This window comes from Micropterus salmoides, unplaced genomic scaffold (assembly GCF_014851395.1).
Source record: "Micropterus salmoides isolate LMB-PRFRI ecotype aquatic unplaced genomic scaffold, ASM1485139v1 Ms_hic_scaffold_9, whole genome shotgun sequence".
NCBI classification, from domain to species: Eukaryota; Metazoa; Chordata; class Actinopteri; order Centrarchiformes; family Centrarchidae; genus Micropterus; species Micropterus salmoides.
Window position 1 is genome coordinate 24,659,190 of NW_024044681.1, and position 27,752 is coordinate 24,686,941.

Genomic DNA, 27,752 nt, shown 5'->3' on the forward strand with positions numbered 1-27,752 from the left:
CACTGCCCTCCATTACAGTGGCAAAAACTGTTGCCCTACCTGTTACCATCAGAAGGCAAAGCTGCAGTTTCTCAGTTGCACCAGGGGGTGGCGCAGCTTCACTGAGTTCCCACAATGCGTGTTGACATCAGAGGTGAAGCGTGCGGCGTTGAACTTGTGCGTGTGTCGCTCTCCGTGCCACGACTCGCAGTTTCTTGTCCATCTTGTGAAGCAAGCAGAAGAGGTCCGCTGTGCTGTCATAAAGGCCTCCGAGCGTATTCACATGTGTCTTTTGCCTTGTCTCGTCTCCTGCGGCACGCCGTCGAGGCTTTAAGGCGCCCCTGCTGCAGACTGTGCGTTGTAAGGTAGGTTATGGGATCTCGCTTGGTGGAATGACGTTTTATTTACATGTCATTCGGATGGTTAGGCTACTGTCCAGCAGCATTTAAGTGTCCTAACGTGCAGCCAAGCATGTGTCATTGCTTCGCAGAGTTTACAGAAGCATAACATACACCATACTACCGTGCGTCTTGTCTGAAATAATAATGGAGCTGCGTTTGGAGCAGCGCCACAGCATTCCTGTGTCGGGATGTAGGGCAAAACTTCGTGAGGTGATCACGGCGGCTGCCTTTTACTAACTGCGATGAAAGCTTTTTGAGGCTGAAATCTGCGTTTGGAGGTGGTCTCGGCAACCCAAACAGAACTGCTCTTACTGATTTAAATTCATGGTTAAAAAATTGTCTGAAAAATAGGTCAAAGTAACTGATTGATGATGGATTTATTCAATTCACAGGTTGTTTGTGGTCCTTCGGAGCAGCGGACGAACCACGACTGCAGAGACAGGGTATATAACCTTTATCTTAAATTAGAACGAAATGTAACACGCCCCATTGTGAGATTTTGGATTCGAAAGTGAAGTTCAAAATGGGTATTTTTTTTATGGGCCCCTAGAGGAAAGGAGATATTGCATCTCACACAGGGTGAAACCAAAACACACAGACATTACTTTTATATTTTGCATCCAGGCTTTATCACAACCTATCTAACTGGTTGAAGAAAACAAAAAAAGGCCCCTTCAGAAAACAGTGGCACACTGAGATTTGCGGCAGCTTTGCATTAACAATAGCAACATAAATAAATCAATATAAAATAATCAAATAAATCCAACGAGACTGACAAAAAAAATAATGGAACAGGAAAGAAAGTTGAGGATGAACCAACCAAGCGGGTGGCACATAAATAGCCTCTGTAGGCCTACATCATACTGAACATCAGAATGAGACAAGTTATACAAATGTCCATATTTTATTATTTAGTTTTAAATTATTTTTGCAATCCGTGAATGTTGGGATGTCTTACTAAGATCACTAGTAATTTACTCCTGGTCTTTACTTACTTTCCCAAACATGACTGGATTTTGTTTTTGACAAGAAGATGATGACTGATCAGGAGGCCGGGCGACCTTAGAGGCAATGAGATCAGGGTTATATTTATGAGTTTATATAGCACATCCAGTCGGAGATTAAATAGATAAAGGTTAAATAATAAAAAGTTGAAACTGAGAAAATCGGCTATGGTACGCCCTGTGGGCCGGCATGTTCACCTCGCTTCACATGGAGAGACTGCAGCTGAAATTTGAACTTAATAAGTTGGAAGAGTAGCCTTTATGCTTTGGCACAAACGTTATTTTGGGGTGCTGATTTTCATTAAAGGAACGTGATTTATTTCTTAGTCTATTACAGCGTTTAAATGCAAATGTGATGTTGTTATATTGTCAATAATTAATTAAAATAGTTTACTTCTCGATAATTGTTTTATTTTATTTTTTATTGCTTTGGCGTAATAATTACGACCATAAAATGGAAATAATTACTTCACATTTGCCTTTCTTCAGCATTCTGACTCAATATCACAATCCATATTCGTCCATTGAATATTATTTTATGCTATATGCTCATTAACTTTAGGTCTATTTCAGTGTTGCTCTCAACGAATTGTGGAGCGATTTATTAAAAGGTTTATTTTGAATTTATTTATTTACAAGTACAAAGCAACATTTGACTTATAAAAACATTTGAAATAATATGATTGTCTTAATATTTCACTGTGGGGTAATAATCAAGAGTTATGAGTATCTATAAATAAAAAGGCATGTGTAAACATATTTGAAGTGTTTAGTTTCTGGGTTAGACTACCTTTATTTGTATTACTGAACTCCACTCAGGCCTTCAGACCTTTAGGACGCCAACACTGAAGAAATGTCCACGTTGAAAAGTAACTCTGTTTATTCTTAACAATTCTGTCAATGCATTTATTTATTTATTTATTCTTACAAAGAAAAGTAAAATAATATGCATTTGATACAATAAGATCACAAACCCTCAAATAAACTGAATCACAGATCAAATTACATAATTGACCCATCTATCATTACTAGAATAACCGACTTGTTTTAAGCTAAATAAAATTATAAGGATCAATGCTCACCCGTTTAAGATGAATATTTGTAAAGAGAATAACGAATATTGACTGCAAGATGTTCTGGATGAGCGTCCAATTTAAGCAGAGTTAAGCTGCTGGCCATCCTTTTTATTTAGACTTCGAGGAGTCCAACGCTCATCAACATGGAAGGCTTTTACGCACACAAATAGTCCTCAAGAGATGTCGACCTAAAAAGGAAGAAGGCGTGCGTGGTTTGAAATTCATCATGTAGGATAGTCATATAGGTGTGGCCTAAATTTAGCATAACTGTTTTACAATGCTTGGCTAAAACTGTCTGTGAAATTCTTATATATTAACATATTCTTATATTGACATTTCATTGTATTGATTTCGCATGCAAACAAATTACTTTTAGTGGATGATTTAAAACTTCATTTTATTTTTATTTTTAACTTTTAATCTTTTAACCAATTTTCAAAATAGAACAATAGCCTTATGTCTCCTTTTATTATAGCATGTGATTTAATCCAAAAGTTGTTTGAGAGAAATATTAAAACGCTCAAAAATATGTTCTGGGATTTATAACAATAGCAAATTGGCACAAACGAATGTAGGCTAAATTAAAAACAAATCTATAGCCTGTATGTAGACAATAAATTCTTCAGGTCTGCGCAGTCAAATTTGTTTCCAGGTGGACATGAAGGAAGATGAATTACTGTGGAGAAAGTGCTGCTATGTGAAAGTGTCGCCAGCATGAGAGCAGTGACCAATAACAGGTAAATGTTATGTATAGACTGTTAAAATGTGTTGATTGAGTAGCCTACTTTTTGAAAATTTAGAAACAAATGCAAAACTAGAACACCATTATTACATTTTGAATTTTAACAGATAGCCATATACCTACTTGTAGCTTAGTAGTTGCCTTGGAAGTGAACAACTACACCACATCATCGTTTTGGCCTCTAATAGGCCTTCGGTCTAATAGGTAATAGACTGTGCGGGCTTACATGTAGGCCTACTAAATGCTTTGGTCTTTTCACACAATGACAATAGGCCTATATGCAGTCTTTAGTCTCTCTTATTTCGCGTATTTAGCCAAAAGACTTAATTATTTTATGGGTAGCCTATTATTTTCAGGCATAGTCCTATCCGACGTAGCCTAGATGGACATATATTTATTTTAAAAAATCGGCTACATTATGATATACTACGCTTATAGAAAGAAAGCACCTCTGACATAAATAACATCACTTGTTCAATGCGACGGCAGCGTGCAGTCAGTTGGCCTGCGATGTGCGGCCTGGGCAGCACTCCACACTGCAACGCAACGTTCAGACCAAGCTTGAACACCTGAGTGAAGACCGTTATAATGACACATTTGAAAACAGCGTGGTGACTATCCTGAGCAAGTTGTGGACTCAAGTAATAAATCTGATGACTTTAGTCAAAAATAACTTGCTGCTGCTTGATTGTCACACCAAGGCCAAAGCTTAGAAATAGCGGTATGTTGCTCCATTTGTGGCCCTCCTGAGCGCGCTTGTGGCGGGCTCCAGTCGCAACACAATTTTAGGCCCTCAAGGACCCACTGAAGGCCTCCTGGGCCTACAAGTTTAAGTTGTTGTAAAAGTAACTTATGGACGTTTTGATCCAAATTTTCCTCCCTGAAAATGTTGCCTCTCAAATGTCTTCACGCTGACCGCAGCCACGGTTCACTGAAGGAAGAAACCAGGTTTTCACTTTTCAGACCTTCCATGGTGAGTAGCCTAACAATAGCCTATAAAAAGATGGATAGCCTATTTGTATCGCTTTTAATCCTACCATCCGTAGCCTAAATATATGCAGACTTTCCTATCACACATCATCTAGTTGACACAGTGTGGTGAGAGGGGGTAATATTTGCACCTCTGAATAAGCCTATTGCTCCTAAAACCATAAGTTAATGAATGTCTTTTTCCTACTGCTACACTTGCCATGCTGTGCCATGCCAGGAAACCATATTTGGATTTGAGTTGCGAGAGAACAAATGCTATTCTAGGTCTAATGTAAAAATTAAAATAAAATAAAAAAGAGCTGTTATTCATGCCAGAAGTAGGCTATGGTTTTGAAGTTATAATTTATTTCAAAACGTGATATGGTTATGGTGGACTAGATTAAACAGGATCTATTATGGATCCAGTGCCATTAACTGTAGGCCTAGCCTACAGGGTTGGTTGTGGGCAAATAATGATTGAGTCATGGTTAGAAGTTGTATTGTTAATATTATTTTATTACTAGAAAGCCTACAATGTCGTTAAATTAAAAATATATACATTTGGTCATGAGGCCTAAAATGGCCTGCCTAGAACGCGAAACGCACAGTTTAGATATTAGACTTGAGGGACTTGATTTCCATGACAGCACAATTTTCTTAGCCTAACTCGAGTCATTAGAAATCAATGAGTTTGGCCCAATTTTGGATCCGTAAACAACACTCTTACACTTAAAATAAAAGCACTTAAAATAAGCTGTACATTTGATGTAAGGTTGCCACAACTAATTAATCGTTTGTAAAAATCATTAGCATATTAAACGTGCACAGCGGCACTTCTGATGTAGCCTCTTTGGAAGGAGTCTATTTTCTCCTCGCACTTTAAAACAGGGGGCACACTGGGGTCTTCCCACGTAGCAGAAACCATCATTTTCAGAGGCTGTATCGACAAATTGAAACTTAACCAGACCGCGGGAGAGGCATTTCTTCAGAACACTCGTTGGTTTCGTTTTCAATATAAGTGACAGCTTCTGACATTACACCTTGCGGGAGATTGCACACCATCCTCGCTCTGCAGTCTGCATTAACGTCTCCCCCCTCGCTTTTTTATGCCTCTTTGTGTAGATCTCGCGAGAGCTCAGGCATTCGCTGTGGCTGGCGGTGGCTTTGCAGCAGACAGAGGGAGAAGGCAGGCAGGCAGCATCATGGCGGACAGAGACAGTGGAAGCGAGCAGGGAGGAGCAGCAACGGGCCCAGGCTTCGGTCCCATGCACCTAGCGACAGGAGGGGCGGGCTCGGCTTCCGGACTCCAGCATGAGACGCAAGAGCTGGCGTCGAAGCGGGTTGACATCCAAAACAAACGCTTCTATTTGGACGTTAAGCAAAACGCGAAAGGCCGCTTCTTAAAGATAGCAGAAGTCGGGGCCGGTGGAAACAAGAGCCGCCTCACTCTCTCCATGTCCGTGGCGGTCGAGTTCCGTGACTACCTGGGGGACTTCATCGAACATTATGCCCAGCTGGGTCCGAGCAATCCGGGACTGGTACAAGACGAGCCCAGGCGAGCACTCAAAAGCGAGTTCTTGGTCCGAGAAAATCGGAAATACTATATGGATCTGAAAGAGAACCAGAGGGGACGGTTTCTGAGGATTCGACAGACCGTTAACCGGGGGCCCGGTTTGGGATCCACGCAAGGCCAGACGATTGCTCTGCCTGCCCAGGGACTTATTGAGTTTCGTGACGCTTTGGCTAAACTTATTGACGATTACGGTGTAGAGGACGAACCTGCAGAGTTGCCCGAAGGGTCATCATTGACTGTGGACAACAAACGGTTTTTCTTCGACGTCGGATCCAATAAGTATGGTGTGTTCATGAGGGTAAGCGAGGTGAAGCCTACGTACCGCAATTCAATTACGGTGCCCTACAAAGTGTGGTCCAAATTTGGGAATACTTTCAGTAAATATGCCGAGGAGATGAAGAAGATCCAGGAGAAACAGCGGGAGAAAAGGGCATGCGAGCTGCAGCAACAAGAAGAGATGCAGGCGGACGATGGAGACGAGGATTGATATAGAGAGCAAAAAAGATGCAAGAGTAATGAAAATAACAACAGAAATATAATTAAAAACTCTACTGTATAAAGAAAGAAATCTAAAGATTTAACTGTAATGGTTTAACTCCAAGGGAGCATCACCCACAATATAAGAAACCTCCACAACCTGACAGTTATGACATGTTGTCACTCATCGCTGGATGTTACCCCACTTATCCACCATTAATACAGTAACAGGCTGCTAAACAAAGTAATAACATTATATTTGAACATTGTTTCCTACTTGACAAACAATATTGAACTGAGTGTTTATTTCCCTTATTAACAGAAAACTTTTGTACCAGTTAAAGCTATTGTAAAAAAAGAAGAAAAAAAAAGTGTTTGCAATGTTCAAATGGAATTATTGCCGAGTTCCGAGGAAAAAGCCTTTCCTTTTCATGTGACCTAATGACTTCAGCACAAATCCGATATTTTAATTTTTAAACCAAAATTCAAAAACTTTGTAAAAGGTTGTCACATGTACTTGCCATCCTATTTACCTTTACCTGTGAGTAGAGATGTGTTTACACATAAATCATTATGAGGGCTAGGCCTGCTTCGGAAACTGGTTAGATGTCATGCAGTATAAAAGGAACATATAGGCATTTTCATGAAATGAAATAAGTGCTCTATTTGTTGTGCAATATGCATTGCATAAAAATCAAATATATTGAAATGGCCAATGGATCTTGACATGATGACATTTGCCAGAGGCATTCAAAGAAATATTAATATTGTAATTTTGTTTCATTTGAAATTGTTGCCATGCAGATGGATATATTATAGACTACCTTTGTGTCTCGTTGTTAATGCAATGTGTTCATTTTAAAGGTACTAAATGTGTATTTGATAGAGGAAATGCAGTGATAACATGTAGCAAATGGCCTGAATTGCAGATTACTAAACAAGACAACCACCCTACACATACAGTGCTGATTGGCTTAGTGGTCTGAAAAAAGAGGCGAAATTCAGCAAAGCATTATTGGTTATTACATCAGAAACATTTTGTGATCTTGTTCAGTCATAACAGTCCAAATGGTGCCAAGGAGTGCTGTTGCTGCATGTTAATCTGCACTAAAATAGATTTCGTTGGTCTCCCAAAATATTGGCTCAAGGACCCTTCCATATGTATCTTTATCTGCCTATAGTGTACGAATCTCAAGTTTGAGTACCGAGCGATTTCCATCCAAAGGCTTGGTGTAGTTGTAGTGGAAGTTGTTTCAAAGCGTGATTGTAAAAGGAGCGACCTTGTGAACTGTAATCAAAATGTCACCATCACACTATGAGGAGGGCTACTGAGGAGCACGCCTGGATAAGCCATGGTGAAGAGGGTCCAGTTCACCTGTTGGTTAACCTCCAGTAGTGTGTCACTGGATGTGCCCATCCCTACAAGTTTAAGATCTGAAGGTGTGAAGTTCAGTGGGGCTACTTTGAATACATACCCTTAGCTCCACTTTTAGATTTGTAAGCCCAAATATCTACCCGGGGGTGATGAGATTCTGTTTTGGTCTAATTGTAAATATTTGGGCTGCCACACGGAAAACAACTGGTTCTAATCCAGTTCAGTCGCATCTCATAGATGTGTGATAGCAGTTTTATAAACTCTGTCAGTAAACTCCAGAGAAACTGGCAACAATCAGATAATGTCAGATTTACCTCAGCATTGAATTAAATGATTGCTCCCATGTTTAGATTGACTGGAAACCAGCAAACTAGACTGTCCTTGACCACCTATTTTTGGAGCCTCTGGTATAGCCTAAACAATACCTGATTGGGAGCATCCTCTTCAGCATATAAACAACCTGGTGCCTTACACACTCCGCATGCTTACACGCTGGCCTGGTGCTTTGGATCGCAGTTTGGCTTCTCTATGTTATTGTTTCCTCTTTCTTTCTTCAATTTTTGTGTCTCAGCCCCCTTGTGTGCTAGTGCACGACTCGTGGTGCTAAAAGGGTTTGTTACAAACTCTTAAAAAGAAAAAATTTGGAGCAGAATTCGTAACTTTTTTCTGCTACCTTCCTTCTTCCCTAACTTCATTGCCATCCCCGTTCCCCAGCCATCCAGGTATCGGCCTACATGTAAACATGGAAGGGGGTGGTCACCTAGATGCAAGATGATGCAGAAGAGTTGGCTCTTCACTAGCCAAGCGCATAAGCAGGGAGAGCAGGGGCTGATTGGGAATATCGGTAGTAGCGTGAAATGATATAAATTATTGGCAAGCCCCCTTTCAAATGCTCGTTCTTTGGCTTGGGTAGTTATGTGTAAGTCGCTCAATTAATGGGGAGCAGCAAGCATGTCTTGTTTTGTTTTACGTAGTTTTACCTTTTCAGCGTTATTCCACATTATTTGTAATTTTGGAATGTTTTCGCCCACAAAAAATATATCTATTTTTTCTGTGCAACATTTCATCACTGTGTGCAATATCGTATGTGCCAATGGTGGCAATATATGTATATCAATTAAATATATGATTACTATTTGAAAGCATGTGGCTGAATTCCATGTTTATTTCTCATGAAGGAGTTGTATGCCTTTATTTGCACTCAAAGCTCCATCCTAGAGGAAAATATAGTAAACCAAGGTCTTAGCAGACTATTGGCTCAAGCAGTTCACATACTTTAACTTGAAGTAGAACAATGTCACTGCAAGTACGCCTCTCTTTAGGAAAAGGGTAAACTTTGCGTATGGGTTGTTGAAGGTCGACTATAAACACACAATGGAGTTTTTGTGAAAAGGAAAACTTAAAAAAAACAGTGAAATCTCCATTTTAGCTTTAAGCTAAGAAAAGGTGCTTCAGTCCAATCCTCATTAAGGTGTATGGTGAACTGTCTTCAGTGGTTGTTGTGTGTAGCACTTTGCTTTCCCAGGTTAATGAAATGCCTGACCAATACTTGTTTAAAATAATCTCAACAAAGAATGTCGTTCTCTCATATGTTGGTTCTTTTTTTTAAAGAGGGTATTTGATTTGCTCATTTGGTTTTAATGCATTAAATATAATTTATGTACATTTGACAAATTTTAAAAATAAATATAATTTACCCATGAGGGAAAAATCTACATTCAAAATGTGTTTTTTATGTTTCATTTCTTGTTGGAAAAAAAAGATTCCACAAATGTCTAAATTCACTGATGAAAAGTATGTTCAATTGTGATGTAGTGTTGTCCACAATGTCTGACTCTACATTTGCAATGATACTAATTACTAAAGCTTAATTTTACAGCCTTTAAAATGCAAACTTTGCAATGACAAGTAACTGATGACTCATGTCTTCTTAGCGATTTCTACATTAGTACTGTATGTATAATACCAGGCTGTAAAATAAAGCATTAATTTGTTCTCTAATCATCCTGACTATGCAATTTGTGACCATCTGTATGCAACGGTTGCTCTTCTGTGAGCTTTACTGCTCATATAACACTAAAGAAATGAGAGCTTATTGATCACGAACCAACAGAACATGCATTTATTTTTAAGTTTTGTAACTGTTTGCAAATAACCTTTTTTTTTTTTCCTGATATGAGTTTTGGGGTTTGTCGTATTGCTACAGTGATAAACACAAACAAGCCAAAGTTAAAGAAAAGCATGTCGCAAAGTTTTTAAGTTACTTGTTGATACTTTTATTATATAAAAAGATATATATATATACCATTTATTTTATTTATATTTATTTACAAGTTAGATTTCTGATTTAATGCATGTTAATAAAAAGATATGATGTTGAAGAATTGTTGAATTGACAGTAGGCCAGGCATCATCCTTCACCACATCATCCCCAGGCTCAGTGTTGTTTCTGCCTCTAAAAACATGGCTGAGTTGCTATGACAGGGGCATGTTGCCTGGGCCCTCAATGTTGAGAGAATTTTTGTTACTTTAAACAGTCCTGTACCTTCTTCTCAATCCCCTACCAAAAGAAACCATATTTGAAAAACATCAGTTTAAGGATGAGTTAAGTTTGTGTTCCCACCACCACAAACACTCCAGAAATGTCAGAGTGCAGTCCGGACATGCTCAAAGGCATTTCTGCAGGACATATGTATGCTTTGTCTTGCTTGTGAAGTTGATGGTCCCTCAGCCTCTTGGCCCCCCTGCTGGCCAGGAGGATGGGTAAAAAAAACCCGAAGGGGATGTGCTAAATTGAGATGGACTCCAGCCCAGATGCCAACTCAGACTCTTGAGTTTGCTCTTCATCCAAGAACACACATAGAGGATTGGTTAAGGTCATCACAGCTTTGGAAGCACTAGTGCAACACACAACTGGTGATACATTTTATTTAGTCTGACTATGTTTGTGAAAGCACAGTGTCTTGTATTGATGAAAGGCTGTAGAACTCGATCACCATAGTGTGTCAGTCATGCTGCTCAGAAGCACAATGGCAATAGTTGCTCACAGGAATGCTGCTAGGGAAAATTAACAGCAGGTTTAGTCTGGTCCAGCTGCCACACTGCCACAGAATTACTCAATCAAAATTGCATTTTATTGCTGGTGCAATATGGCCACCATCACCTGAGCACTCCCTGACTGCACTGAGTATTATGAATGCTGCAATGTGCAACATCCTGCCACTTTTTACCTTTTGCATGCAAGCGACTGCACGTATGCATATTTGTGGTGTGGTGTTGCTGAGCTTTACAGCATATGTCTGGAAAGGCAGCCCTCACTTTAGCATTGCTTTTAATTTAATTCAACTTGTAACGCTATATTCTGAAGCAGTTAAGCACTGGCTTTGGTGGTGACGTAATCCATGGCAGGCATCGCCTGCTTCAGCCACTAGATGGTGGTCTTCACCTATAAATGAAAAGGGAGAGGAGAGGCGTCTCAGAGGAGAAATCTGCCTTTTGTGCTTCAATGTGGTAGAATTAAAAACAGACAGGGAAAAGTTAACAGCTACATAAATAGATGCCACAGTGCCACGCATTATATCAAGACATCCGCCATTCACATATTTTTCAGCAAAAAGTCATTGTTTAATTGCTTAATGTGTAATAATGTGCCATATATCAACTGACTAATGACATTCTCATTACTTTTTCATATTTAAGCAATAGTTCACTTAAATACATAGGCCTATAACTGCATAACATATGGTATTTTGGAAGAAATATAAAACAACTGTGTCAATTTTAAGAGTTAGCACTGTCCCATTTGTGTGCCAATTTTATTATTACATTCACGGTTGAAAAAATAAGTATTTAATGTTTTTCCTTGGTGGGAGAGCAGTGGTGAAAAAAAGGAGCTTGAATCTTTAGGTTTAGGATTTTCCGCTCTGTGTGAGGTAAACTTCCTGAATTGCTCTCTCTTCCCCTTTTCAAATAAAGTGTGTGAGTGTCAGAGAGACAGAGAGACAGACAGAGAGAGAGAGAGAGAGAGAGAGTGGGAGAGGGGAGAGAGAGATTATGGAATGCTGTGATGTCATCAGCCCAGTCATACACACAAAGACGAGGAGGACCCACAGGCGCTCAGACTCTCTCAGCTTAGTTAGCATACTCTGCTGTGGAGCGGCTGTCTACATCCCACTGTGAGTACTTGAGCTATTCTACCCTTCTCTTATAACTCCCTTTGGTTTTGTATCACTTACTGTCTCTTTTCACTTCCCCCCTTTTCCCTGGGTTTTCCATCTCTGCACCCTACAACGTGTTTAGTAGACACAAATCTGTATTCCACCAGTGATAGTTCTCAGTCTGAGACAAGCGTTGTTTCCCTCCAAGTGCTGCTAATGTGGTAGCCATTGTTTAACTACCCACTGTGATTGGAGGAGTCTATTTCTATCCCCTTGTTACAGAAACCGGCTCATGCAGTCCTGGGCTGTGACCCTGTTTTTTGTTTTTTTGTTTCTCTTGCAAACAGAAACTGAGCATGTTAAAATGGAGCCGCTATTTCCTGGGAGTTTGGGTGAGAGAAAGGAACATGGGTTTGGGAAGGGATGTGTGGTAAGGAGGGGGAGGAGGGAGGTGGGCCATTGATGACAGAAACAGCCCCATTCCTTTGGAATCTCCTCCCATTTTGGGCTACAGCTTTTCTGTCAGTTAAGAAACAGGGTTTGGGCTCTTCCGTATTCATGAAGGGAGGGAAAAGATAACCTGACTGAAACAGACTAGAAGAAAAAGGTTTCTGAATGTCGCAAAGGTGGAATCATATAGGACATTGCATCTTTCACAAAAATGTTGAATCTATAAGGCACAGCATGATCTTCCAAATGTTTGTTTCAAAAGTTTTCTTTTTTTTTTCATGTAGATTGTCCCAGTGATGACGTCAAAAGTCAGAGGAAACTGACATCTGAGTAGGGTGGTGAAACTGTCACCACAACACGGAAAGGAAACAGGATTTTGTGTGTGTGTGTGTGTGTGTGTGTGTGTGTGTGTGTGTGTGTGTTAGTGTAACTGTTATGTATGTATGTGACTGTACAGTATGTACAAAAGTGTGTGAGGGTGAGCATGCGCCCTGATTCGTGAAGAAGAGTTTGTGTGTGAATAAGAATGATTGTAGGATAAAGAAGCTGTGAAAGCCTTCTTCTAACATCATGATACTATAAACCAACACTGTCCACCTCGAGAAGCTGCTGGCCAAAGACAGCTGACAGCGCCTCCTCCCTCTGACAGCTTGGCCAGGAGGTACCAAGTTAACCCACCATTCAACCGGCAACATGCTGCAGCAGATTTTAAAGGACATGTACATCGACCCAGATGTGCTGGATGCTCTTAACGAGGACCAGAAAAAGACTCTGTTCCTGAAAATGCGCCAAGAGCAGGTGCGGCGCTGGGAAGAGCAGGAGGAGAAACTAGAGAGAGAAGGGGGGGACGCTAAGCGAACAAAACCAAAAAAAGGTAACTGCAACAGAGAACATCAGAGCCACCTCACCTTTGTTAACTTATCTTCTTCCTGTTTATCTAGCGCGACGGGGAGCAGCTTCAGGTTTTTCAAGCAAACTGACCATTGCACTTTTATTAAACAAAGCTTTTGACAGAAAACCATCTGCTCTCCTTTTGAGGATTGCTTTCTGAATCCTTTTAGTCAAGATGTTTGCTGTTGACAGAGAGTTACAAAGCTTGGAACAAAAGTGCACTGCAGAAGCATGTGTGCACTGGTTGTGCTGCTGCATACCCTGACGCTGCTGCAGCTCATGTTCCCAGTCATCTCAGCAGCTGTTTGCCAAACAGGCACAGCGTTTACCTGAAGTCCATTTGGCAAATTTAAAGTTACCTAAAATAACTTGGGCTAAGAAACACCAGCTGCTCCACATTAATGTGTCTGTAATATTGTGGAAATTAAAAGTTGGAAGAGGATATACAGACAGAAACCTAAGATGATTTGTACTCCACTAACACAAGTACTATTTATATCTGAAGTCCTAAACAATTACAGCAGATTGATGATGCTGGTGAATTAATGTTAACAGCACACTTACAGATGATGTTAACATTTACACAAGTAAAGTAAAGTAGATGTCATGGTAAAATATTATTCACCCCTTAAAAGTGCTATTATCGTGTGGTATTTCCATAATGGAAATGTGGCAGTGTGTGAATGTGTTCACACGCACATATTTTGCTGTCAGGCTCTCATTTAGATCATATTGTTCCCAGTCACACCACGCAACATGAGCCTACGAGTGACAGAGAGAAGGGACATTTGGAGCCAACAGAATACATGCTGTGTTTCCTGAAACTGGTTTGACGCATTCTAAAGAATCTTGCCTGTCTGCATTCTCTCTTTGGTGGCAGCAAGGCCTAGTATGAGAAATGCGTCTTGTAAGGACTCTGACATAACAAGTTGCTCTATTTTTATATCCCAAAGAAGGACTCCTAGATGACACAACAAACTGTCGAGGCTTGGAAGGATACAGCAGTTGCTGAAAACCCACTCGAATATGACTTAAAGCCAATTAACAGCACACTGCAGTTGGCGCTTTAAGTCTGATTGACTTAGTAATGTGATCTGTCTTGTCTTGGCTAATAACAAAGCAGTTTCTATCAACTGTGGTGCAGAGTGAGAGGACAGTGCTCTTTCTATCTCTTAATGACCGATGCAGCTGTTCTTAGGAGGCTGGATGAAGACGGCAGGCTGTGCCGTCACATGGTCACAGCTCTTCTACACACAGGCTCCTCGCCTATGCAGAGCAAGTAGTGGATGGTTCGTGTTTCTGTGTAAAAATAGGAAGTGAGTCAAGACCCACAATCCTTCAAACAATTAGCAGGGGGTGAAACAGGAAGTATGCAGGAAATGTATGCGTTTGAGAAGCAAAAAGAGAGTTTGATTTTATCTGGCTGGCCTTGTGGGAGAGCTAACATGTTAAGTTCGTTGTTTTTTTTGCACAGCATGAAGGGTCTTTCTCTCTCTCTCTCTCTCTCTCTCTCTCTCTGCTGCTGTTAACAGTGCAATCTCAGCCTTAAGCCTTTACTGATCATGGGACTTTTTCTGTGGTTAGGCTGGCTTTGTGATAATTAGCGCTAAATGACTATACGCTGGCATGTTTGTGCGCGTCACATGAGGCAGAGACAAACTACACGGCTCAGCGTAAAGTTTCTGGGACTACAAGTTGATCAGATTGGTAACATTTGTCTCCTTCTTCAGATATGGAGAACTATCTTCTCACATTTTAGAAACATTATACAACATAAAATATATTATTGTATTGATTTAACACTGCCTATGAAAGGAGGGCCTATGACAAATGCCAACAAATAAATGTGGTGTCTTCTACATTGTGTCTACATGCCCATTTAATCAGCTGACAGGATTCATCTCACCCCCTCATGACAATGGTGTCATGGCTTATAGCTGTCAGTTTGGGCTAGTAGCTTGTTTAAAGGTATGTTGACTGCTGTGCTTTTGTAGTCTTCCTGGTATGCCCTGGTAGAACGCGACCCACAGGGCAGGCTGGCAAAACCCGTTCAGTATGAAAATATGTTATCCTGTTTTCAATCCAACAAGCTCTTACCCTCTGAGCCCACGTGAGCTGGTTTATCTCTATAAAGTAACTTATGCATGCTCCCAAATATAGTCACAAGGCAGTGACGCTGGTTTTGCGAAAGCCTTTGTGCCATGTTGTGCTCATATGCTTAAGAGGACTCAATGTCCTCAGAAAAGATTAACATTTAGGAGAAGCTAACCCAGAGTGTTACCCCAGATCTCATTTATTAATATATCATTATTTATATTTTTGGGTTAGGGACTGGGGTTGCATTTAATAAGGTGCAAATTAAAGGATGGTTTCATGTCAGAATTGGTTCAGATTAAGAATGACAACAGTCAGTGGCAGGTTTTTACAAGTTTACAAAACGAGGACAGGTGTTTTCTTTTTCAACTCTGTTTATATCATCTATTTGAAGGTCCTGTCTCATACATTTGTGGTCGGCTGCTTGGAGCTCACCAGCTGTTGCACCTGTCTGTCTATAAATCAAAACAGCAGCCTCAGGTTATCAGAAACACTCGTTGTCAGTTGTCAGTTTTATTTCAGAACGACTGGAGTGACAACTGATTATCTGAGAGATCTGAAATACTTCAATATATCAACACAATATTTCCAAATAAAACATATTCATACAATCTATTCTAATTCTATTATTAAGTGTGATATTGATGTCTTATCATATTCTGGTGTCACTTTACATATATATTTTACATATAGACATATTTTAACTTGCTTGTTTCAAAAGACAATTAACTCATATTTTGTGTGTGTGTGTGTGTGTGTGTGTGTGTGTTTCCTCCAGCCAACAGTAAGAATGTGAGCTGGCTGCTCGGCCGGGATGGAGATGTGGCGGTCCTTGTGATCGGAGAGGTGGACGAGCTAAGCTCCAAATTCATCTGCTCAGGAATTGGAGAAAAGAAGGCGCAGAGTCTTCAGAACAATGCAAAGTAATACAATTTTGAGATTTAACTACAGGCAGTGAACAATATGTGAAAAAATCTATCAATGTTTCAGTGTGTTAGTGTTATTTACAGACTGCTATTGAAGGAGTTGTCAGAGGTTTCTGTTGTACACATTATTTTATATATTATATTATTATTATTATGCAAGAGAATATGTATACCACATGCATACATACATATATGTATATATATATTTGACGTGCTCTGATGATATGTTTCAGCCATCAAACTATCTTGAAGAGCAGAAAAGCCACAGAACCTGTCAGAAGTGAGAGAGAGAACCTCCCTCCTAAAACACAACCTGGAATCTCACTCAGTTTAAAGGTGTGTAGCTGTTTGTCTGTGGCCCTAAGAGATCTGTCATAGTGATTCTCAACCTTGCAGAGAACAAAGATGATTTAGAGCATGATAAATAAAAAAAAACTGGTTTCATACTCTTGTTTCAGTTTGTTTTCCTGTGAAATTTCATCATACAAAACAAACTGATACAGGAAAAGCACTACTTGGTCAAACTATTTACCATTCTGTAGCCAATATGAGCGTAAACATAAAAAGAAATAAAAATAGGAATAAAAATAGATTGAGATTGAGAATCGCTGAACCGTCAAACCAATTTATACTGAAGTCCCAGAAGACCCTTTTGCTTTTTAACTGATTCTTTGTCTCATCCCCTCAATTCAACACTTCCTCCTCAAACATGACACTTCCATCACTTCATTTTCACTTCTCTTGCCTGCAGTGCAGCTTGTGAAAACTACCATTTAGGCTATTGAGCATGGATGGTGAAAGTCAATTCTCGCTATTAAATATAGACTTTAACCCAACTATTAATCTGAGCCTCTAGTTTGTGTCAAAATAAACACTGACTTTGGATAATTTCCAGGGTGTGCGTAAGTGTGTGTGTGAGTGTGTGTGTGTGTGTGTGGGGGGGGGGTATATAAAAAGAAATTTGCTGCGTTGTCATGGCAACCATGCCCGCACTTAGGGTGGACGGTCTCATCTGGTCTGACCACGAGCTGAAGCTGCACGCTGCACACTCAGTGGAAACACGAGCATCCCCTTGCCTGCCACTGCAGTCACAATACCGCACCCACGTCGCAGATATGTTTTAAATGATCATCTGCAATTTTATATATATATATATATATATATATATATATATATATATATATATATATATATATATATGATTAAGATATCTCTTTCAACTCTTAAACTCCTGCTCTGTTTTCCCCCGCTCATTGCAAGTACGGAACTGACTCACAGTAAAGGAAGGTGACGTGTCGCCTCTAAGTATCATCTAACATGGCACTGTCTCTCCAAACAGGGGAAATGTGAGGACACGAGCACTTCACCCCCTCTGCCGGTGAGTTGAAGCAACTGCCTTCTGTAAGAATTGAGCTCCGTGCTGTCGGGTTGTATCATGGCCTGAAACACTCGTGTAATGTCTTTGTTAAACCCACAGGTGTCAGTGAGCGAGCATTCATCACCTCCAGCAGCAGAAAAGGTACTTGTGAATGTAAGAAAGTAATTGTATGCTTTTATTTGTTGTTGCTGCAATCAAGGTTTAGCTTTAAAGATATTTTACTGCTCAAAACAATCTAGATGGTTTATAAAGCAGTTTGAGCAGTGTCCCATCTGCACTGAAAAACACATTTTTAAAACACAGCCTCACATATCCCAGCAAGGTGTGATTAACAGTATTGCAGTCCACTCTTCGGCTCTTTCAAATGTTGCTTCAGAGTGCCTGCGTGTCTTTCCATGGCAGTTCCATCGTCTGTGAGTAACAGGAAATGGTGGGCCAGCTGTCCCCTCACTCCTAGCCTCTCTGCAGATCATCTTTCTCCCAGCATTCTCCCTCTCTGTGCTCCCGCTCGCCTGAGCTGCCGCACCCCTCGTAGCTCTCTCAGGGGAACAGCTGAACTGAACTGTCCTCCCACTGGCTCCATCATCGCTCCAGCCTTGGTGTTGTCTGGGGAGTGTGTGCTCTCTCTCCGTCTCCCCTTGCTTTCTTTCTCTTGATGTGTTGCTTATGCGCGTGTAAATGTGTGTGTGTGTGTGTGTGTGTGTGTGTGTGTGTGTGTGTATGTGTGTGTGTGCAGGTGACACGCGCTGCCAGAACAGCTGAATCACAGAGGCAAGGCAGGATTTCTGGACTGCCCTAGAACAGATGGTTGATGAACTTGATCGGGGAATTAAAACGCCAGAGATAGAGAATGCGTCAGTCGCAGATGGATGGGATTGTGGGATAGTCTCCTGAGGTTTGGGCGCGTGAGCTCTCCTCTGTTCTCTGTTTTTCCCTCCCCTTTGCCACGGGAGGAAGTGTCTCTCCCTCACTTCTTATATCTATACTAAACTCTATATTACAGGCCCCAACACATATATTTGGCCAACCCATACTGATGTAGCAATGAACACACACCTTAGTAGGTTTGGCCAGTCTAACAAGAAATCACATCCTAAGCAAGTCTCTCCTTACAAGATTCATTAATTTGTTGAATGTCTTATTTGTAGATAGATTTGTGTGTGGGCACAGGAAGAGGCTGGTTTCAGTGCTGCAGATGTAGCAGTGGCTGTTGCTAGCTTTGCTGCAGGTTTTATCCATTTGATTTAAAGAGGAAAGAAGTCAGCCTGAGAGAGTGAGATTGTTGATTAAGAAGGCGTGAGATCAGGGAGGAAGATTAGCGAGGCAGCTTGATTTCCAAGTCACCTTATAATTTTCTCTCCACACATCCTTAAATCCTAATCAGCGGTCATAGTTCTGTGTGTTTCATTATGGCGCAGAGTAGTCATTGGAGAACTGTAATTTGGTGAATCATTTATCCAATGATTTAATCAAACATGACAGTAATTCCACTGTATGTGAATTAGCTGTCAACGCTGATCGCACTCCTCTGCCGTCTTTTGTCACTCTTTCCTCTGCAGCTCGAGTTGAAGTCAGCCAGTGCCACTGAGGAAAAGTCACTTCCCCAGCCCTCCATCTGCTCCAGGCCTCCCATGAGAGCCAGCCCTGTCAACGTGAGACCAGCTTCGGCAAATGCAGCACCAGGCTCTGTCAACACGAGACTCGGCCTCGCAAATCTGAGGTTGGCCACCGCCACACCATCAGCTTCCTCCAGCAGCACTGACAAACCAGACTCTGGAACAGCGTCACCCACCAGAGTAGGCTTGTGCTCACAGGAACCTCAGAAGCCCCAGGCATCACAAGTTGGGAAAGGTGAGCATAGCATTATGGGTAAGGGTACATGATGGGTCTGATTTCAAAATAAATTAAAAATGTGTTATTTTAGATTTGTTTGAAAAGTGTTCCTCTATATCCATTAAATGGGCAAATATTTTTTCAGGTCTGCAGTCTGATTAATAGAAATACACAAACAGAACATATAAATGATGGCTGGTGTCATCGTACACAAACACAGCGAAATATAGACATCCCTTCTGTCTTTTTTTTTAGCTAGATGTTACCTATTGGAGAAAGACTGGATACAGATGTGGGTTGAAAACTGAGTCCACAATATTGCAACTAGCTTTACATGACAATCGCCGCGAGCAACTGAGCCGACAAGAGAGCCCTTTCCCACTGCTTCTTCTCTGAGAGCCAGCCATTATTAGCCGTGGAGAGCTGAGCCGAACCACTCTGAGCAAAGTTCATACTAGATAGGTTTCTCAGTGCTGCAGCAAGGAAGAAAGATTTATTTCCCCAAACCTAATGTGCTCGCCAAATAGTGCCTCAGCCCACTGGAATCTTTATGGACTGGCAGAGAAAAAAGAGGCCAGCCTAGAGGGGGAAAAAAAGCTTATGTGACTGGGATTTGTGTCATAGTACCACATCTGCCCCCGCACACCTGCTTGTTTGGTAGCTTCTCTTTTGTCATGGGTGCACAAAGGCAATGAAATGGTCAATATGCACCGTAGATTGATTGAGGTGCATGGTTATTTTACCAGATCAAGTCTGATGCTAAAGGACAGATGGATGCAAGATAGAACACTGGTCCTTCAGAGCAACAGTACATGATTTTTCAGTCATGTTTTTTAGTGAATGGGAATATTTAACACAATTAAAATCTTCTAATTTACTGTTATTCAGTCATTGGCATAATGAATATGCATTCCCTATTCCAAAATCATAGTTTAATAGAGTCCTGTATTCTCTTTATATTAAGTGGTTGGTGATCAGGTCATTTTACAGAATTTAAACATCTTAAAAACACTACTTCTTATTTTACCCCCAATTTAGTTTAGTAACATACGAGTATCCGTAAATCTGCACACATTTTTTGGCCTTACACAGTGTTGTCTGTGTAATTTGGCAGCCTTCGCCGTCATTAAACCAGCAAGAACAGGTAGCTTTGTATTGCACAAAGACACGAGGGGAGAATGGTGGCGAAACTAGCCAGATAACTGCACCTCTTACATTTAATTTTTATTCACATCACATGTGAGTTTTCACAAACCAGTGGGTTGCTATATCTGTCTTTGTGTTTCTCTCATGTCTGTTATGTGGTCTGTGCTGCTTGTATACCTCTGCCTTTGTCCATGCAAATGTTCACCTTCAGAAGTTTCACTGTTATTATGGTCACTAGGCTGTACAGTGTGTTGTGCAGATTGCTTCTTCTTTGAATCTTGTTTGACTTATCATTGTGATTCCTAGACATCCTGTGTGAACAACGCATCCAATATCGTGAATTGACACTCATTCACCATACAGTGACCCAGTTATGCAGAAAAATGGGAAATGCAAGGGTGAAATTAGCACCATCCAGTGGAAAACAAGGATACTGTAGAAAAGTCCAGTTAGAGAGAAAACCTCATCTCCATAAGGTCCCTCTGCTGGAAAAATGCTAATCCTACAGCATATTCACACTGCAGACACACGGCAGCACTTCCTGGATGTTAAATTTATTTAGATAGGAATCAGCAGGGAAGCTTAGATACAAGGTAAGATTTCTGGGAGAGTTAAATGGCATCAGTCAGATTAAAAGTCAAACCTGTCATTGTCTTTTGAGACAAACAAAGAATGAAACATACATAGAACATGGTATCACTGGTCCAGCTGATTTGTTTTTCAGATTCCTTTTTTTGTTTGTTTTTGGCTGGGTCACTGCCACACAAAGTAAATAATTTCCTTCACCAAATCTCCCACAATAATGACACAATAACAGATAGTCCCTCAAGGATGAGTGTGTATTCTTTAGCCTGTATGTTTCTACCACTTGTTAAAGACAGCTGAATGGAGGAAAAAACTCAATCCTAAAACTATTTCAGTTTTTCCCCCCTCCCTCTCTTTAGTGTCTGGTTCATTCTGAACATTCCTGGCAGTTCATTGTAGATTTTGGAGGCTGGGGAAATCTCTTCAAAAGCCAGACACGAGAGAGCTTACAAACTCTTAATAATGCCATCAAGAGGCAAAATCCTGGAAATATTTGTGAAATCATGTTTGCAGATACTGAAAGATCTAGACTGGACTGAACATATCTGAATATCGTGATCAAATAGCGTTTTCTGCGCTGCTACTGTAAGAGATCTGTTTGTGGAGGCATGTGCTGTGAGCTCAGAGCTTTTAAGGCGATTTATCAGTTGGATCAGGAACAGTCTCACTGAATACACATGACTAAAATCTGGATAGAAAGAAGAAACTAAAAGATACAATTCCAGTAAATCGTGGTTGCGCAGGCGTGTGTATGTGTGTGTGTGCCTAGACCCATATTAGTGGCTGGATATGACATCAGTGGGCAGTGCTAGGGCAGCGAATAAAAGATGAATGTAGGGAAAATGAAAAGAAAGGGAAAGGAACAGCTGGTGTGGTGGGAGTTGAGGTGGGCTGAACACAGTGCTGAATAAATGTGTCTTGACTCTGGACAAAAAATACTGACAGAGAGTCTGTCCTTGACAATGGCAGGAAGCTTGTTCCAAGGGGAGGAGGAGGCCGACTGAGGCTCATGCCTCAGCTGTTTTCTTTTGAATGTGGGTAATGACAAGGATTCCTGCATCCTGTGAGGAGAGACTGTGGCCCACACAACAGTTGCAGAAGATGAATTTAATAATCTGCTTTACTGACATTCACGAGTGTTTACAAGCACCCATTGGAGCCGGACTAAACTTGTTCTGACCTCAGTATAACACCTGAGAATTGAAGAAGTTGTATATAAGATTGGATGCCATGCCAAAAATGAATGATGACCAGATCACATGTATCACAAAAGTGAAAGTATTGCGGCCTGTATATTTTCAAAGTGCAGTTGTCAAATGTCAGGAAAGCAATGTGAGTGAGGGTTTGGGGACAAAATAATAATTTTATTTTAAGTAATCTTCTTCTGTCTGAAATACAGGATTCAGGATACAGTATCTTACCTGTAGTAAGGTTTTCTTTTCATTTAAAACAATTATTATGATAAGACGTTTTGATTACAGTCAGGTAAAAATCTGATTTAAAAAAATTAATTGTATAAGATATCAGTGTCAAATCATTTACTATTTTAACCAGTTTATTTACTCGCTTTGTGCAAATTACTTGCTAATAACTACTCCCTCTTTCTCACCATTTTTTCCAGTTCATCAGTTTTTATTACCTGAAGCATTTCCTGTGTCGGCATTGTCACAAGAGGACCTTATTTACTGCAAAGTGCAATGATCAGTGTCCTCTTTTTTGATATATCAGTCATCATGCGGTATAACTTGATGCTATGTTTAAGTTATGTGTCATCTGCATAAAAACGAAAGTGAGGGACATTATATGGGTAATATTTAAAATAATAGGTGGAGTGTGTAGACTCAGCGTTAGTTTGAGTCTGGAACTGAGCCTAGAGCTGTGTGTATGTGTCACATGACTTCAGCACATGTGAGCTTGAAAGTGTATCAATCTCCAGCAGCTGGCGGTATGTGTTCATATGTGTATGCCCGCGTTCTTTAGAAACCCTTCTCTGTCTGTCGGTCGGCTTTCCTCTCCTCTCTCTTCACCTTCAGAGGAAAGGACACACATTCCAGTGCTGCTTCCCAACTCTAGCCCTGGGCGACGCTCAGCTAGAGCTGATAAGTGACAGGGGCCCCAGCCCCCACACAGGAGCAACCCCCCCACACTTGCTTACACACACACACACACACACACACACCTCCTCTCTGCCCTTCAGTCCACAGACATGCTGCTCGGGAATTCTGCCCTCTGCCCCACTTCTACCCCCCCGCACCCCTGTCCTCTCCTCTCTTTCTGCCTGAGTCGTGGAGGTCTTTAAAGAGATAGATTGGTCTTTAATTTTTGTGCTAGCCTGGTCAGTGACACTGCTTCCCGCCCCCTCCTCTTTGTCCTCCCTGTACATTTATGAGCTGGACTGAGATGTGAGGAGTGGCGTACGAAGGCTCAAATGGGAGATGAATCAATCTTGACGAGTGATTTAATGCGGAGATTCTCTTTCGTTTTAATAGGTGTTTTTTCTCGCAGGTTGCTTTAATGACTGCTTCTGCTGACGGAGCTAAGAGTGCAGCTGCTGAGGAGAGTTTCAGGCAGGAAGGCGTGGGGTTACAGAATTTTTTTGGGTGTGTTAAGACAGGTTTGTCAGGTTACCTGTGGGAGCACATTTAGGTTTTGCTTTAAGACATACTATTTATACAGTATGTATATAGTATATACATCCTGTTTATCTGTATATATACTTCTATTAATTCTTGGTAGTCCAACAGTCCATGCCCATAACACCAATTTTCCTTCTCTTTCTATGTCTCTGTTTCTCTATTAAGCATTCTACTCAGACCTGCACTGAGGCTCTGAGCTCAAAAAAATCTCTGACCATGAGTGTGTGTGTGTGTGCCTGTGTCTGTGCGTATCTGTGTGTGCGTGCGTGTGTGTGAGTGTGTGTGTGTGTATATGTGTGTTTGTGTGTGTGTGTGTGTGTGCTCAGTGCGTGCCTGAATGTGTGTCAGGCTCAATTGCTGGAGCCTACCCAAGGTTTCCGTGGTGACCACACACAACACAACGAGACAATCAGAGGCAAGCCCACGCAGCGCGGCGAGAGGACATTAACGCAGGAACCGCGGGTCAGGGGGCAGAGGAAGGCAGGGCAAGACAGGGGGAGAGGAAGATGAACAGGGAAGGTGGAGGGAGGTGTTAGAGCCACGGGCAGAGGAGCGACAGGAGAGTAAACAACAATAAACAATAACACAACCTTAAAGGCTACTTTAGGTCTCTCCCTTTCATGCCTGCAAGACATCAAGAGCTTTAAAGGTTTCCTGGCCCCAGGAGTGCCTGTGTGGTTTTGGCTGTACCCCACCTCTGCGTGTGTGTCTGTGTGTGGATGACTCTGTGCAATGCCGTGGTATTAGTGAGAGATGGCTGCATGCGTGACTGAGTCCATGAGCATGAGGGCTGTGTGAAGGTACATGTTTGTGTTTATGTGTGTGAGCACGCACAGACCTGAATGTAACATGAGACCGTGCATGTGTCTTTTGAAATTCAACTGCTAGAAACTTTGTGTACGCTTGTGCATGTTTTCACTTTATTTTGTGTGTGTGTGTGTGTGTGTGTGTGTGTGTGTGTGTGTGTGTGTGTGTGTGTGTGTGTTCTTGTGTAAGTCTGAAGCCGCGCACGCGGGCGCTCTCACATATCTTTGTCCCCCGGGGATGACGCTAAAAATATGTGGCTCCTCAAGCCTTCTGGTGTCTGAGCAGCGTCTGTCTGCTCTCCAATGCTGTCCCTGTGGCCCTCCCTCCCCTCCGTTACTCCTGTTCCCTCCATTCCTCCCTCAATTACACCCTCTTCCAAACACAGTACTTCAGTAAGCGCACACACACACACACACCAACTCACAAACTACACCCAGCTGTGTCCCTACTACACTTCCACTGAGGATGACCTCTGCTCAGCCAGAGTAGGCTAAAGGGAGGCGAATGAAAAGGAGAGAAAAAAGGTAGAAAAGAGTGTAGGAAAGTGTAGGCATGGTATTTGGAGAGGTGAAATGATTGAGTGGTTTGGGAAGACTGGATTTCTTTTACAACAATAGCATACATTTGTTGAACGTGTAACTCTAATAGTTTATGGTTTTAAATGATTTTCACAGATGTACACCAAGTACTTCCGTTTAAACCAATTTTCATCTGGATTTTATGTCCTCATGCTCCAAAAAAGTGTTGTGTTTCCTGCTGCAATAACACACTAGCCACTGTAGTTTACAATAAACAAGGTCCCCTTGTGACAAGCACAGCCTTGTCTTATAATACATAGTGAAAAGAAAAAAAGAGTGGATATGCAAATTATGTTAGGATATCCTACTATGAAGTGAAAAAAAACTTAATACAGTTTATACAGCAGCTGCGTAGCAATGTGGAGCACTTAAAACAAGAAACTACATATAATGAACCTAAAATCTATTTATTTATATAAGGTATGAATTTTCTGCAAGTATATTTAGCAGTTTTGTATTGTTGCTTTTAAGTCCAACTGTCTGTTAATCACAGATATAATCACAGTATACACTCCTTATCACAATTATGTTTTTGATTTGTTAGATTTTTTTAAATTCGAACCTAAAAATGAAGAATCAATATTGATTAATCCCCTGTAAATGGCAGGTTGTCACCCATATGTTAGAGCTCTTAAGGAAATCTGACCCTCTCTGTTTTCAGATATTGATGCATCAGAAACGTCTCGGAGGGCTACCTCGCTGGAGGCCGGGTCAACAGTGAGCACACCGACCTGTGCAGGGCGTGGCCGGGTGGCTCAGCTGATGAAAACCTTCAGCACTGAAAGCACTACAACCCCCGCTCGCGGCATCAAGCCTCCTCTCCCCACCAAGCCTGGTCACTTGCGTCTAACGACCACACCCACTGTCAGGTAATGCTTATGCACTGATGCACAAACAACCACCCAGCTTTACGCAACCCCGTGATTCAAATAAAGCCACAGTAGACAATGCTGGACACCTAATGTGGAGGCCCTGCCAGTGGGCTAGTGGAATGGAGAACTCCAAAGGTGGCTCTCAAAAATGGTAATGTTCACAATCTTGCAATCACTCCCAAAGCACAGCAATGGAAACGCTTGAATGTAATGGTTTTCTTTTATTTTTGGATGCTGCTGTACTGTAAACACTCTTCGTGGGAAAGAAATTTCAAAGCAGTTGCTATGTACAGTATATGTATTTGCCAGGGAATTGATGACTATCACATGTATTCACTTGTTGTTGATGCTTTTTTCACGTGTAACATGTGGAAAAATACATCCTCATTTTTTGTCTAATTCACAAACCCTCCTAACACAATATTGTTTACTTACCAATGATATTATATTCTTCACTTATGAAACAGTGTGGTTCAGTATTTGTGGTTCACGACAAAGGGATGGGTTTGAGAGGGCATAACGGGGTGAAATAAATCACGGTAGGGTCCTCCTTCATATTGCTGTCTCCTCCCTGGGACCAGTGAAGGGTTGTTGATTTGTGACATTGCAACGTATGCATGTGGCAGGATCCTCACTGCGACCTGTTGTGGACCAATGACAGTGCCAAATGCCTCGTCAGTCGCTGCCAAATAATTCAGCTCTTTGTTACTCTTCATCAATTTTAATAATTTAGAGATGCATGGTTTTACTTTTTTGTTTTTCTTAAATATTTTCTATAGGGAGAAAGACGTTTTGTAATGGGAAATTTAACATTACTACAATGCTCACTTGTAAAATGAGAGCCATTTTTATCTTTAAAGTCAAGCTTGTATGGTGCAATCAAAGAAACAATAAAATTGTGTAACTTGTACACCTTTTGTCTTAAAAGTCTTCATTTGTTCATTTCAATAAATGAAATAAAACATTATATTATTTTTTGTTCATGTCTTGTAGCAAACATTTTAGAGTCAAATCTGTTAGACATTTGTTATAGTCAAATCTATAATAATGTTAAAATTCTTTTAACTGCGATGTCCAACCTCAGCAAATAAACCTCATGCTTCACCCCAGGACCTGTGTAAAATTCTAATTTTATTTTCAGCAGGGCTGCACACATCCACCCTTTACTTGTTTATTACTGTGCTCACACATTTCTTGCTTTATTTCCAGTAATGTTACCTAAGCTTGCAAATGCAATTGCAATGATTGCCAATGCTAAAACTATAAGGCATATTGTCACAATTTTATCTTACATTTCTATTTCAGATCGCAGATACGTCGGCTAATGTTTAGCAGCTGGTTAATCTGTTTAAAGAAAATCTCCACTGTAACAAATCAGCTTACTGGGGTGAATAAAAGCAACACTCCAACATTATATAATTGACGCACCTCTCAGTGATTAATTATGAAATGAGAAATGCCCTGTGCTGCTGTACAGTATCTTCATTAATAAAATGTAGACAGCAAGTAGTGTTTGCCTGTGATTTATCTGGTAGAATAAAGTCCATTTCACGAATCTGGTTATGGGTGTTGAAGATAAGATTTATGTTTATAATGTAAGACACCATGGTATTTTAAGATGAGATAGTTTATATAATTGCGAAATGATATGTTTCCTACCTGCAGTTGGATTTTTTTTTTCTTTTTCTTTTTCTTTTTCTTTTTTCTTTTTCTTTTTTTTAAACCTGTCCTGCCCAGCGGCCAGGTATAGAGTATAATGACCTGGATACCATATTGTGCCAGACAGATTTTACTTTAACAAGA

At 40.9% G+C, this 27,752-nt stretch overlaps 2 protein-coding genes across 4 annotated transcripts; both read left to right on the forward strand.

Moving 5' to 3' along the window:
* Positions 1-5,299: 5,299 nt before the first annotated feature.
* puraa (purine-rich element binding protein Aa) lies at positions 5,300-9,597 on the forward strand. The gene has a single exon (XM_038709467.1). The coding sequence runs from the start codon at positions 5,374-5,376 to the stop codon at positions 6,229-6,231; it is 858 nt and encodes a 285-aa protein (XP_038565395.1). The 5' UTR covers positions 5,300-5,373; the 3' UTR covers positions 6,232-9,597.
* A 2,019-nt stretch (positions 9,598-11,616) lies between these two features.
* Positions 11,617-26,916, forward strand: zgc:100829 (uncharacterized protein LOC445149 homolog). 3 transcript variants are annotated; one of them, XM_038709468.1, is made up of 8 exons: positions 11,617-11,771; positions 12,488-13,077; positions 15,967-16,111; positions 16,348-16,450; positions 17,454-17,492; positions 17,592-17,645; positions 19,052-19,343; positions 25,739-26,916. In XM_038709468.1, the coding sequence occupies exons 2-8, from the start codon at positions 12,897-12,899 to the stop codon at positions 25,948-25,950; spliced, it is 1,026 nt and encodes a 341-aa protein (XP_038565396.1). In that variant the 5' UTR covers positions 11,617-11,771; positions 12,488-12,896; the 3' UTR covers positions 25,951-26,916. The 3 variants fall into 3 exon arrangements, with proteins under 3 accessions (XP_038565396.1, XP_038565398.1, XP_038565397.1); XM_038709470.1 differs by having other exon boundaries at positions 17,592-17,633; XM_038709469.1 differs by lacking the exon at positions 11,617-11,771 and adding an exon at positions 12,258-12,379.
* Positions 26,917-27,752: the final 836 nt, after the last annotated feature.